General features: G+C 42.0%; 1 protein-coding gene across 1 annotated transcript in view; it reads left to right on the forward strand.

The window, feature by feature from the left end:
• SORCS3 (sortilin related VPS10 domain containing receptor 3) overlaps positions 1-13,963 on the forward strand; it is a 293,201-nt gene extending 279,238 nt beyond the window's left edge. Inside the window, exons 23-27 of the mRNA XM_065843270.2 lie at positions 1,075-1,206; positions 3,043-3,142; positions 5,265-5,370; positions 8,748-8,908; positions 9,509-13,963. Coding sequence (XP_065699342.1) covers positions 1,075-1,206; positions 3,043-3,142; positions 5,265-5,370; positions 8,748-8,908; positions 9,509-9,573 — 564 coding nt within the window. The 3' untranslated portion in view covers positions 9,574-13,963. The remainder of the gene's footprint in view (positions 1-1,074; positions 1,207-3,042; positions 3,143-5,264; positions 5,371-8,747; positions 8,909-9,508) is intronic.
• Positions 13,964-15,064: the final 1,101 nt, after the last annotated feature.

Here is a 15,064-nt window from a genome sequence, read left to right on the forward strand (position 1 = left end):
AGGAAAGGTTTAGACTGGATATTCAGAAAAATTTCTTCCTGGCAATATTTATTGGGCATTGGAACAGGCTGCCCAAGGCTGTGGTGGAGTCACCATCCCCTGGAGGGGTTTAAAAAACATATAGATGAGGTTCATAGGGACATGGTTTAGAGGTGGATTTGGCAGTGTTAGATTAACAGTTGGACTCAATGATCTTAAAGGTCTTTTCCAACCAAAATGATTCTATAATTGCTTTCCCATCCTGAGAAAACACAAGGTTCATTTGTTTGAACTGTTGTTCCTTTTTGCTATAGAGTCCCATTCACAGAAAAAAAAAAAAATTAGGTTGCAACTATGAATGATTGCAGCGAACAGTAGAAATCATGTATAAGTGCTTGTTTGTATATCCTTTTGTGACTATTTGGTTGCAGCCTGTGAGCTACATTTATGGCATGGATCACCAGGAATGGGCTGACCCATTGACATACCTCAGTTCAGGAATGAGGCCAAGGAGCTTGAGGTGGGGTGGGACCAGGGAGTAGCCTCGGTGGGCAGGTTATGCTGAAGGTGTGGAACTGGCTCTTGGTTCAGCAAACCGAGCAGTTCGTGGCACAGCCCTCCTGATCAGCCTCAGTAGTAAAAAGTCTTCCACTGGCGACATTAAGTTATTAATGTATGGTAAATGTGGGTCCACCTAAGCTGATATTAGAAGGTGATTGCAGGCAATTTCTTCATATGTCCCTGTCAGTTGCACACTTACCAGTAGTCACACTGAGCTAGGCTCTCTGGATCTTACTTTGGATCATTCTTTTGTAGCTAGAAGGACTATATGAAAAATTCAGATCTGGAGACATAGTGGGTTTGGGCTTTGGGTTGAGATCTTTGGGTCCATGGGTGTTGTCAAGCCTACATGTACTTCTAGAAATTACCTCTAGAAAGAACCTCTCTTTCTGACCCACCAAATGGGCAGAACAGCTCATTAGGACCACAACACCTACAGTGGAACTGACAAATAACTATTTGATGGGAACACTGTACTGAATGGAAACATCAGTAACAGAACAGCAGCTGGAGACCTCCTCTGTTTTCTTTTAGGTGACTGGTATCCCTGATGAACAGATCCTGGTAGCTGTATTTCCTGGGCTGCCTACTTCTGCTGAACTCTTCATACTGCCCCATAAAAACATAACAGAGAGGAGGAAAAGAAGTGAGGCTGATCTGGAGCAAGTAAGGAAAGAAGGATTCATGAAACATTCATTCCTGTCATGCCATTTATTGATGGCCTCCTTAACCTGTTGCGGCTTTGGAAATAACTTAAAATAAGTGTGATGAAACTGGATGCATCTGGGACCATGACAGTATGGTTTATGGCATTAAAGAAAATGATTTTCAGAGGAAAAACAGGCTTTTCTAGTACCTCTCTGTGATATGTCACAGTCTACCAGCAGTGGTTCTTCCTAGATCAGTGGTGTGTCCTTATTACAGTAGTTATGGCCAAAGGAACCTTGAATATGTACTCCCTCTGCTCCCTGGAGGAATGCTAATAGCCAGAGACCAAAGCAGCAAGATAATATATTGAGGTTTACTAAAAATAAATCAAGCTCTTCAGCTTGTATATCATTGGAACAAGACCTCTTTTTTTTTTTTTTCTGCAGCAGCGAATGGCGTGTGCAAACTATATTTGGAAGTTACAATATCCATCCATTTAGATAAATAGGTAATTACCATGATGAATAGCAACAGTGATATGCAGGCAAGGGAAGAGCTAGGAACAACAGCACTAGTCTGCTGAAGCTTTCATGGTAGAATTACCAAGTGATTAAATCAGGTCCATAAAGGCGAAGGAGTGAAGTACTGCTGGAAAGGCTGCTTAGCTCTAGCTAATGTGTGCAGCATTTTTACTGCATGCAACCTATGTGTGACCTCATCTCCAAGTTACTCTTGGAGAAGTAACTCTTCTGTGATCAAACATTAAATAATTCAGAGGACTGCTGAATTCTGTGGAAGCTCTTGTCACCCACTGAGCAAAGTCAGTCTCCTCGGAGTAGTACATTTGTTCGAGCAACCTAGCAAAGCTGGCTTCTTAGATTTATGATGGTGAGTGTGCAGAAGAGATGTATTGTGGTGGGAAAGTTTGGAAGGCTTTCTGGAGGGATCTTCTTGGAGTGATGTGCATCCTGTTCAGTAGGATCTACCCATATGAGAATTCCCTCCAAATAAGCTGTTGTGAAACTATGTCATATATCAGGATTATACAGACATGTCAGATAAGGTTTCTGACTAGCTGACCATGAGGGCTGAAGTCTAGGGTTCTGATTTTATTTGATGGTCTACTCAGTTGTACTTTGGCACCTGTTGTTGGCTTCTGCTTGAGGAACTTTGCTCTGGAGAGCAGACCATCAGAACTACTCAGTAGGTATGGATAGACCATAAGAACTACTCACTCTAGGCAGACTAGGCATTAACAAACTCAGGCTCCAGTGTGACATGCCAAATATGTGCTCTGAGGCAACCAAAGAACACATAGCTGGGTTGCTGAGCCTTGAGTAAAATCCAGTACAATGCTTCTCTTCTAAATTAAGGAGAAATACAGCAAGTTTGCCAATTATCTTCAAAACTGGATTGTCTCATCCCCAACAGCCTATTTAAATAGGAGCTACATGACTAGGATTGTCCTGAATCAATGTGTTACAGGCTGGACTACCTAATTTCTATCATTCGCCAATGAAAGACCAGTATGTCAGTGATTTCCAAGTGCATTACATCAAACTTACAGGACATTGGGGAGTGTGAAAAGATCCTTAGTTCTTTTCCCTCCTCCATCTCCCCAAAAAAGAATAAGAATTTGCTGACTTTCTCGGTTTGCTTCCCATGAGAGGTTATGTTAATTAACACGCCCTGTGAGTCTCAAAGCATCTGTTGGGAGACTTGCATGCAGTAGCACTCAGTTCCATCTCCACTTCCTCAATCTCTCACTTCCCTTCTTGCCCTGCGTTCTTGAATGTTCTCCAGAGCTTGCTGTTTTCTGTATTGTAACTACTGTCTCTCTTATTATTTCATCAGGTGGTAGAAATCCTTTTTAATGCTCTCAACCAGAACCTGGTCCAGTTTGAACTGAAGCCTGGTGTTGAAGTCATTGTGTATGTTACTCAGTTAACATTAGGTGAGTGTGCAGTCAAACGCGTAGCTCTGGTTCTCCTGAGGCTTCAGACAACTCCAGGAGAACTGGTCTGCATCAGAGCACTCACAGTTTGGTATGTGCTACTGGGATATGTAGGACTGATCACATTGAGACATTGTCTGTGGTGGAAGCAGGGAGTGCCAAAATCCACCAGTGGCATCATTATGCACTAGTTTGTACAAGTATTTAAAGTACCTTTTAAGAGTTCCCTATGGCTGAATTGACTAGTGCATTGATGTTTTTCAAGTGTTTTTAAAATTCAGGTGAATGGCGTTCTATTAAGCTCTCATTGGGTACCTGTGGAATTCAGTTGGGTGTATTACTAACTCTCACGGATATTGGATCAAATCCTTATTGCAAAGGGCTTGTTAATGTTATGACTAGCCGAGAAGCTTTATAGGGGCAAAGTACTCATGAAAAGAAGATTCAGGCCTCTTACAGGGAATACATGCCTGAATACTGACTTCTACAAATTAGAACTTATTTAAATTTCAATGCTACCTATCTCCATTTTCACACAGAATAATGAATAGTCACTTCAAGCTTCATCACCCCTTTGGCTTTAAACCACCCTAGTGTGAAGCTCTCAGGTACTGCTGAGAATTTTGGTCAGCCTAGTGTGAAGCTCTCAGCTACTGCTGAGACAGTAGTGATGACTACAGAGGAGATGATAGGTTTATTTTGGCTATTGCTTTTTATGACTGTCCTTGCAACTATCTGAAATGTGGGATCTTGTGCATGTGACATTGCTCACAGCCTCTCCAAAAGATTAGGATTCATGTCCCATGATAACACAGATCAGCTTCTATTTACATGAAAGTCTCACAAAGCTAAGTGCTGGGATAAACCAAGGCTTGTGACCTATCCTATAGGTAGTGCCTTTTTGCCTTCACTCTCTGACTGTTGTTTGGGGATGAGAGTCAGATGTCAATAGGTGTAGGCTGGAATTAATTAAGTTGCAAAACTGGGAATGATATCCAAACATCTGCAGTCTTCAGGTTCAGCACCTGGGTTTGTTCTAGTAAGACACTGCAAGGTATGGATTTAGCTTACAGTGCTCAGCTCTTCTCACAACCTCCTCCTTGTGGGGGTGCTGTATTTGTTTCATGTCCATTTCCATAGTGTTTGACTCAGGTGAAAAAACAGTCAGCTCTGTTACATAAAAGAGTCCGTAGAAGCACTAGAACCAGAATACCGGCCAGACCAGACTCTTAGGTGTGAAAATTCAGCAATGGAACCAAAAATGGTTCTATTTGTAGACTTTGTCCCTCTCTTCTTGGTGATAGAAGAGGAATAGAGAGCAGTGAAAAACCAAAATCAAATGTTAAAAACATTCAGCTGCTACTTATAATCATTTGCACATCATTAGAGCCTTCTCATCAGACTCTGGATTCTCAGCACAGTGCTCAGGCTGTTCAGACGGTCTGCTCCGATGAGCTGTGGGAATAGCTGCATAAACAAGGTATAGTAATAAACTTTATTTAGCCCACCCAAAAATGTCAAGGATAGATGGATCAAATCTCCAAAATGTTATAATGCAGTGCGTGCTTGGGTCCAGGATTATTGCTTTGGACTCTTCCACATTATGAAAATTGACTCAATTAAATGTCTGTGAAGTGTAATACAAGGACAAACCTTGAGGCTTTTCACAAGACCAGATCCCTGTCACATGTGAGACAGACATATGTCCTTTGAAGATGAGAGTCATGCTGTTCATGGATGCTCTGAAGTAGCTCATCCAAAGGGAAACAGACATGCATTAAGCCACACTTCACAAATTTCATTTCTACCCCAGTCCTTGGAAAAGCCTGAGAATAAATAGTCCAGCATGTTAACACAGGAGTGATCACCCATTCAGCTAGCATGGCTCAGTGTGTCTTTTCACTAGCAGATGTTAGAGTGCACTGTCTTGAAAAGGAGGTTGGCATTCCAAGGACAAGAGAGTCAATTTGTTTCCTACTGACTAGTCCTGCCAAAACCAGAATGCAGCATGCAGTGGTGATAAAGCAGGTGTGGCAGAGACAGAGTTGAGCTCCAGCCTCTGGTAGTTATGGGTTTTGTAATAATATCTTTCAATAGTAATGCTCTGCCTTTCCTCCTGCAGCACCCCTTGTTGATTCCAGCACGGGTCACAGCAGTTCGGCAATGCTGATGTTGCTGTCTGTGGTGTTTGTAGGCTTGGCTGTTTTTTTAATCTACAAATTCAAGAGGTACGTTGAGAAACTTTAGGGTATGGGAGGAGGACACACGGGGTGATTTACAGGGAATCTAGGCAGAGCAGTACGTGGATTGCAGATGTAAACCGGGTTATGCTGGCCTAAGGCTTAGACCAGTACAGTTCTTCCCCTTCCACCACAAACTCAGTGCTCTGAAAGCTCATCATGAGCTCAGAAATCAAGCTGTGACCTGCTTCAACAGATCTGTTTGAAACACACCAGGAATGGGAACCCTGTGTGCTCGCTGTATATTGAGCTACACAATGCAGACTTAGTCAAAAATCACACGATGGATGTCTTCATACCATCGATATTTACCTGGCCAACTGCCTTTGTGTAGCAGTATCTCATTTATATCCTGCAAAGTGAATAGTTTAGTCTTGCAGAGGAACAGCTGTGATTATGTTAGGGATGGAAGACTCAAAGCCAGAAAATTTTGTGTTTAGCATCAAAATGCCTTTGGGAATCTGTGCTGAGATTTTCTTTGCCAGATGTTAATATAAACCTTTTGATTCCAGGCAGCAGGCAGGACCTGTGCTGGCCCATGACACTTTGCTGCTACAAGCTATGAAAGAAAATAAGGGAGAAGAACGGTCTGTTTGCTGAAGAGCTGCCTTAAGAGAATATATTTTAGGCAGATGGAGCTCCTTAGGAGGAACTTTGCATTCAGTACTTACCGTGTTAAATGATCTATGTGCCTAGATCCTGTCCAGTGGCAACACGTATTTGAGGCATAAGCTGAGTCTTGACTTTACCAAAATCTGTATATTCTGGCTGTCAGAGAGCTGTGAGCAGTTTGGTAATCCACTTTGCTTTGGCAGTCTCCAGGTCATGTTATGCTACTACAGCTCATAAAACTTGCTCTTGTACTACTTAAGCACCCTGAGCCTTAAGCATAGCAGCAATCAGCCTTGTGCTGTGCTCCAGGGCTGGGAAGACCCCACCATGTTAAAATCTGCCTGAAAATGCAATGTATTACAAATCCAGAGTGAGGGGGAAAATAGTTAAAGCATCGGTTTTGCTTAGCCCAGAGCTCATCAACTTGCTGTCCCCTCTTATCTGTTCTGTCCCAAAGAGGACAAATGCAGGTCAAACTGACAAAGCTTAGGATTGAGATGCCCAGAGTGTCCTAAGTTTGATTTTTCAGAACAGAAAGCAACTTTTCAGCTCTGTCTAAAATCTCTGACTCAATGGGTCAGAAGTGAGAGCATGCAAAAATTCTTAATGGAGAAAAGAGGTGAAAACAAAAGCTTTTCTCTGGCTCTCAGTGATGCAGAGGTCCATTAGCAATATGTACTTTTCTGATTAACGGTGATCCCAACCTGAATACAGAACTGCAACTTACAGGAAAATGCTCTGGGGAGAGCATGGGACTGCATGAATTTTTAATTCCACAAATTTATAGAAACAGTGCTTTGCTCGTTTGCAAACAGACATGTTGAGTCCATCAAGTTATAGACTCAGCAGGCATGTTAAACACTGCTGCCAAAGACATGCTTGTTGAGGAGGTCCAGGTGGAAAAGGAAAGAAGTGGGAAAATTAGAGAAATAATCTGTAAAAAGATTGTTTATTTTCTGGGAGACTGAGCATATAGCAGGTTAATACTATGCATGTATGGGCGGTGAGTAATAGTGGGGCAATGGGCAATTGGTGCACATGTGTCTTGGGACACGTTTGCTCAGAGATGTGTGGTGGGATGTTGTGGCCACCTGTGTCTGTGCTGGAAGGCACAGCAGGATTAGGTATGGATAGATAGATGGATGCACATACGTTTAGCCATCTCAGTTTCTTTTTTACCTGACTCTCTGAAGTACCTGGAGGCTCTCTGCCTCACAACTCTGAAGAGCTTTTCTCACCTTTTCTATCAAAGCTCAGAAGACTATCACTTCTCTACCACTGCATTGTTTGGAAGCAAAACTAAGTCTTTTAATATCTCCAGGCATATTCTCATGTCCACATCTTTACACACCTCCAGACATATTCTGGGCACTTAAATCCTATAGGAATACATTTGTACTCTCTCATCCAATGTGCCCATTCCCTGTGCAGTGCTCATGTCTTCTTGTGATCTGTAAGGCAAGTCTGAAGGTTCTGAAGAGAGGGTAGGAGAAAAGAAGAAGATCATGAGGTTTGTTCACTGCTGCTAAACAGCTCAAATATGTCCTGACTTCCTGCTGGTTAAGAACAGAATGCCAAATCCAGGGAACAGCAGTTGTTTGTGGCCAGAACTTCACTGGAGTAAGATCAGCACAGAGCTATTGAATTCATAAGAGTTGAGGCAATTTCCACTGCTTTCAATCTTTGACATATCCAACAGCAGACAGGTTAGCATAAAGAGATGACATTTTAGGTAGCCTCTTTTGAACACATCTTCTTGCTCTCTCCTGTGATTTTTAAGGAACTGAAAAAAATTCTCTGAATTTTTCTTATTTCAGCAGTGTGGACTGCACGGCACAGTGTCATTTTAATGGCATTAAAAAAAAACAGTCAGCCACCTTCCAAGAGGCAACTACACACAGATAAGCATAGCAACCCCCACGATGCTTAACATTACCTTTCAGTTCACTCTTTTTAAACTTGTATTCCTCCAGAGTTTACTATCTAACTCTCTGTCTTACTAATTGATTTTCAAGGATATCTTTCTAGCAGTCAAATTCTCTTTGAAGAAGGAAGAAGAAATAATCCATCCACTTTCTTGGCTTCTTGAGCAGCAAGGGAAAAAATCAGTCCCTGCAAACCTTCATGACTTGTAGCATGGCAAAATGTTGTTGCAGTGAAACGGTAAACAAACAGACTTTGGGTGGATGTCATGAGGTACAAGTCCCTTCTGTACTCTGAGGCAGGACCAATTCCTTATAACTCTTTCTGATGTGGCAATTCCTACTGAGTCGGTCTGGACCAGTCAACAGAAACAAGCCTAGCATTTTTTTTTTTCTCCGTTGACAGTAGTGCTCAAATTGATTTTTACTTTTGGTTTCCAATGCACCACTGATCATGCAATAAATACTGAGCGAGTTGGCAATTGCAGCTGATTGTGCTTAGTTGATTGGTGTTCTCTGAGTGCACAGTGTCAGTGAGCTCAACTTCTCATATGAAAGGGCAGGACCAGAACATTTAGATTTACAGCTAGATGTGCCTTTGGGCATGGGATAGGAAGGCAGTGGCCTGGGGTTTGAGCTTTAGGCTGGTGTTGGAATCAGTGAATGCTAATGACACGTTCAGAGCCAAACATCGCTGTGGTTGATACTTTCCATCACTGCCAGTGCTGTATTTGTGGGATTGGTCTCGGTTTAATTGGCCTGATTAATCAATGACATGCCAAGGATCCCAGTGTTACAAAATATAACCTCTCGTTTTCCTGTCCTACACAGGAAAATCCCTTGGATTAACATCTATGCCCAAGTTCAGCATGACAAGGAGCAGGAAATGATTGGCTCTGTCAGCCAAAGTGAAAATGCCCCCAAAATCACTCTGAGTGAGTTCACAGACCCCGAGGAGCTGATGGACAAAGAGCTGGACACGCGAGTGATGGGTAAGAGACAGCCCTTGTCTGGAGCTTGTTTGACAGTCTGGGTGAGGATGTTGGTCACTGGGCTATTAGGAGAGGCAATGACTGTGGCTCCAGGTACAAACAAAGCCTGAAGCACTGAGACAGAGAAAAACTCTCTCTGCAACATGGTAACAGGAAGTTTTTCTTAAAGTTTTTTGGCTTTTCTGACAGTGTTAAGACTACCAGGGTAGGAACCTGGAAACAGCAATAGGTATATATGGGTTAGTAATGGCTGTAGCTCACACCTGTGCCTGCTCACGACCCTGTCTCTCCTGTGGAAAGGTCAGAAATTCCCTGAACGCTAAGAAGAATCATCTGAGCCAAGCTTACACTATTGGTGTGCTATCATTACAAGTCAGTATGTCCCTAACAGCATAATGAGTGTACTGCTGGTCAGCTGAGCTATAGTAACAGGTTTTCCTCGTGCTCTATGCTTATTGCAAATACAAAAAAGGATGTGTTACTTTTAAGAACTTTTTCTGTCTTTACACTTATACAAGCACATCCTAAAAAGGAGAAGCAATACAGACCAAACTATTGAAGCCACTGCACTGACTCTGTTCTCCATTTTCTCCTCCACAGGAAGCATCTCAACAATTGCCAACAGTGAAAGCACAAAGGAAATCCCAAACTGCACTAGTGTTTAATAATGAGAATCTACTTGGTCTACAACATTTCTGACTTTTTATTTGTAATTATTATTGTTATTATTATTATTATTATGAAAAAAAGAGTTATATGTCATTATTATAATTTGGGAGGGGATGGGGCGGGCTTTTTCTGTTTATCAGGGCTGCATTCGTAAATAGCAGGGGTTCTTCATATTTAGGAAATACTCATCAGATTAGGAAGAAAAAGCAAAGAACGAGTCAAGTGTGTAATGAGATTTGAATGCCAGCCTTCTGTTAAATACAGAATGCGAATTAAGTATTCAAATCCAACAGGTAGGTATAGTACCTTAGGCAACATGTTGCAGGTAACGTGTCCCTTTTCAGCCCTTTTCAAAATAAGTCATGAATCAGCTACTCGATCCTGCCAGAGGGCTCAGGCTGGGTTGTTGCACCAAAGTCTGCAACATGCCAACAGCTCTCGCTTTCCAATGACATGCATGTATCAGCTTTTTGCGGGATCTTGCCTCTTTTAATTGCTTTTAATTTCAGTCACCCTCTGGCACTGCTCACTGCTGAGAAAGGGAAAAAAAAATCAGAGCAAACACAGACGTCAGTGTTCCTTGGACTGTAGATTGTCTGGAGGGGACAGCACCACAAGGGATGAAGGAGTATGCCTAATTTATGAATGCAGCCCAAACCACGTGCATGTGAATAGCGAGGATGCCGAAGGCCTACTGTAGATAATTACGATGTACATAGCTTTTTATTTCTTGGGAAATAATTTAATGTTTAGTAAAAGAAGATATGTTTAAAATAAGACCTGAACCACATACACACATGCACGCAGACACATGCACACACACACAGGTGCACACACACAGATGCACACTCGTACACGCCAGCCAAGCAGGGACCGTGGTGAGCACTTGAGTCATGCTTTGGTTTCAAGTGTGTTCCAGTTGTCTGTCATATTTCAATCTGACACGGCTGTCTTTAAACAGCATAGTTTATTTCTCTGTGTATAACTGCAAGCCTTTTTTTTTTAATATACATATATATATATACACGGTATCATGTCCTATGATGGAGCAGAAAAAGATATTAGCAGGACAGACTATGGGTCCGTCATGAATATTTTAATCATGTTCATCATCTATTCACCTCTTTTGTCCATTTCTGAGAAGGATCTTGGTGACATCCATTAGGGAAAATAAGGAAAACAAACGTGAATTTATCACCAGCTCAGTGTGAGCAAATATCAGTGTGTTTGCAGCACCCAGTACAACCTTGACCCAATGGTGGGTCAGGTCGCAGTAGCTTTGTTCCCAGTGAGAAGTCATGCTTTTAGCAGTTAAGCTGGTGAAATATGCTGCTATTCTGGATGTGGAGGAGTTGTACATTTTGGCTGAGCATGACACACCCAATTAGGGACTGCTCTTTGGAGAGGGGGATGTGGGGTCAGACCTGCATAACTGAGCTAGGAAAAGTCTTTCTTATGAGTGCTGCAGAATGGCTGCTTCCAATTTTGGATGGAAATGCCATAGGAGTAATTTTTGCATGGTGGCTTGATGTTTTCTGATTACAACAGAGATGATAACAAAGAAAAGGTAGTGAAAAAGCACTTTAGGAATCTTGTAGTGCACCGAGTTGGGAATAGCCCGTAGGAGCAGTGGAGTTTTGGGGCTGGAGGTTGACTTAGTGGTAAGTTAGTTTTATTCATTTTTCTTGAGTTGATAATGTTAAAAATAGACCTTCTTCTGCAGAGTAGTAAGACCCAGCAGGCGTAGAAGGAAGAGTGGGGGCACGTTTGGAAAGATGTTCTACTGCCTGCATGGTAACAGGAAGCAGAAGTGAGGTCAGGTGGCAATGTTTGTTATCAGCTTTTAGCATCTGGATGCAGGACTTCACACCATCTTTAATATATCTGGACTGAAATGAGAGGGCTGTGATTTGGGTGTTATTTGCAACCTTTCCGCATTGCAATGTGCCAGTTGGCTACAAACCAGCCTCCGCTACATGTGTTCTCTCTGTTAATGGGCTGGAATACCTTTCAGAGGTTATAAATCCTGATGGATCTGAAGGTAGAGAGTAAAGTGGCTAAATACAGTTTCACAGAAAAAAAAACCACAGGAGGCATTTCAAGATTAAAATTGTAAAACTAACATCATAGAATGTCCTGAGTTGGAAGGGACCCACAAGGATCGAGTCCAACTCCTGTCCCTGCATATGACAACTCCACAGTTCACACCATGGAATCGTAGGCAAATGTAGCGAATTACTGTTTTGTCTGAAGTACTAAAGCTAAATGTTCCCAGTAGTTCTGCTCCTCCAATTCACTCATGCTTGCAGGCCTTTTCTGTTGATTTTAAAATATCTTTTTTGTTTCCTCCCTCACTTTTCTGCTCTAGTTCCCAATGTAAGATGGAGAGTGGTGGCTGTTTTTTTTTCTATCTAACGTGGAGTTTCAATCCATCACATGTGCATAAACTGTTTCATTACTGTCTCTGTTCTACCGAAACACCGAAGTAGTTTACAGTAATGGTCCAGTCTGGTGACAGCACTGTCAGCACAAGACCATCGCTTCCCATTTAGGTATAGATGGGTGAGATGTATGTAAACAATGGTCCTGTGGGGCTTAGCTAAATTGTGGGCTGATCTCAGTCGTTGCTCATCATTAGGATTTGAGAGACTGCTTTTGTGAGCCGCTGCAGAGGACTGGATGATAAATATTCATTATTTTCTCTATTAACTTTTTCTTTTATAAACCAGGAAATGAAAATGTTCATTTTTGTTTATAGAGTTTTCTAGTTTTTTCACAGGATTGATCTCATGTTCATTTAAAAAGAAAGGCAGAGGATTACACTTTTCACTATTTACTTTCACAAATTTTTACAGGTTTTTACTTTTTTTAAACAAATGTTGCCTTTAGACTGTTAAAGATGGTTGTTAGGTGTCTCATAACAGATGGGAGCAAACAAGGAGGAAAAATGGGCAGTAAGTTGCTGAAAAAAAACATTCTCAGTTCTCAAAAAGAAATTTAATCTCAATGAATGCTGAGAAGTTTCTAAATGATAGAGTTAATTTTTGGAGAAACATCTGTCCAGAAAACCATTTTCAATCCCAAATTATCCTGAAGGCACTAGAAAGCAAACCAATAAAATCCATGGAAACCTGCCTGATCCTTGATTTGACACAAACTTCATCATCTGTGAGATTTAGTGGGTACCGCTGTCTCTCAGGGTGGTTTGTCACTCTGCTGTCTGGACCAGAGGGTGCTCCAGGCACATCTGGAAGGAGTTCCCTGGGATGTACATGGGATCACACCTGCCAGGTCGTACTTGCTGCATTAGGGCACAACCACAGCTCACGGCAGCTGAAAAAAAGGTTGTGCTCATGACTGAAAGCTGCTCCTTTAGGATACCAGAAGGATAACTTCTGCATCCCAGTGGGATACCCAGGGCTGTATCTATCCATGGGACCTCTGGAATGTTTGGATTAGGTAACCAGTGCTCTTAATATTTTTTTTGGAAGGCACTGAGCTGTGGCATTGGCACAGACTGGAGTATTGGCCACTTTTATTTCTGTATCTCATGCTGGGAAATAAGAACTTGGGGATGTCATTAGGGGTTTTTTTTCTTGCAAGTTTTACCACTGAGGAAAATGTAATGGAAATCCTTGAAACTGTAGATGATTATTTACCTGAGTAAGGAGGGAAAGAACCAGTGCCATGAGTGGAATGAAAATATTTCCCATGGCGTAGTTGTTTGCAAACAGCAAAAGACTGGGACGGTGCCCTCTGTCACTGCCAGCCTTGCCCCCATAATGGATTCTGCTGTATTAGCTGTAACTTAGGAATAAAATAGGAGACATGGAGAATAGATGCAGCTTTTGGTTCCATATGGCTGTAGATCTGATGTAAACATCCAATCGATCGTCTGTAGTTTAATCTCTGCTTGAGAACCCCAACACTAAGCCTGGAAGGATCAGAGATGAGGACAGAGCGACTGGGGACTGCAGAGGTTTCCAGTTACAGTTGCCATCACCAAGAGCATGTGCAGCACAGTGTCTATTTTCTTCTGGACTAAGCTTTGGTTTCAGGGATGTACAAAGATATTCTGTTCTCCCTTTCAGTCTCCCTTCAGTCATTTCCACACACATTCCAATTCTGACAAACAAAACCAGAATCCCTTCTGATGATGCTGGACAATGCATTAAACCAAAACCACCACCATGGTTTTAAAGGATTAAATGAGGCAGACAATTGCAATACCTATATTAAACACAGTAATACAAATGCATGAGTCATATATATACATATATATATACTGTTCTTGGTTTTACTGTTCCATTTGAATATTTCTACTGTAAAAAAAGGCAGTGGTTTTGAAATTGTTGAAAATAAATGTATTTTTGTACATCAGAGTTACCCCTGGCTGCTCTTTCAGTCCTTTCTCTTCCCAAATTTCCTCTTGGCAAAGTCTACTCTGCCTTCACTGAATTTCCCTTGCCATACCCAGCCCTCTAAACCTATCAGTCACTCAAGGTCATGCCCAGTATACGGAGGTTGAGCAGAGATATTTTATACAGCAGGGTAAGATAAGAAGATGATAAAACAACTACCTCTTCTTCCTTCTTACTCCAAAAATAGTCTCCTTGACTTTCCATCCTACAGGCTGATGCTTTTTGGAGCCCTAGAGGTAAACAGGAGGGGAGAACTACCTGCTTATGCAGACAAGGCCATGTGAACCCCTTCTCCTTTCTGTTGACTTAAGTCTGGAAGAGGCTGTAGAGTGCCCATGTGCCCACCCTCATCCTCCAATAGAAAAAAAAAGGGGGGGGGGCACACAAAAAAAGCACACTTTCTTCAATCCTTGGCACAAGAGACTGTTTAAAAAGAAGAGAGCATAGAAATGTGTCTCTGGATTGGCATCAGCCATCTCCCTCCATAGGCATACACACACTCACACCCCCTTCCTTTTACCTCTGGAGGTCCATAAACCGCCAATTTTGGAAGTGTGGGAAAACTACCTGGGAAACATCTCTCCATGACTGTCTTCTCCGTATGCTCCCTCCCAGGTATCCACTACTGGTCACTGATGCACTGGTGGAGGTGGGACTGATGGGTTAAATCTTTTCTCTGACCTTATTCAGCTAATTTTTATGTACAGATTACTTAATAATGTGCCTCGTGTCTGTTGATTCTCCCTTTTATTATCAATGATCAGTTGCTTCTGGTTTTCCTTTATGTCAGTAACCTGAAAATGTCAGGCAACCAAGGACTAGGTTGGCCATCTCTGAGAGTGAGTTATGAGAGAGCTCCTACATCGCAGAAGACCTCTCAGCTCTTGAAATCTTTGTGTCTGGCCCTCTTTACAGCAATGCCAGTGTAAAATTTCTGTTAATGGAATCCTGAAATATAAGTTATGAGCAGACAAACACAAGTGATGAAATTACTGTGGCTTAAGGAGCTACCATTGAGACTCAGTAATCAACTACGTGCAGAAAACCAGCCAAGTTTAGCTGTGAA

The sequence above is a fragment of the Patagioenas fasciata genome, chromosome 8, assembly GCF_037038585.1.
Source record: "Patagioenas fasciata isolate bPatFas1 chromosome 8, bPatFas1.hap1, whole genome shotgun sequence".
NCBI lineage: Eukaryota > Metazoa > Chordata > Aves > Columbiformes > Columbidae > Patagioenas > Patagioenas fasciata.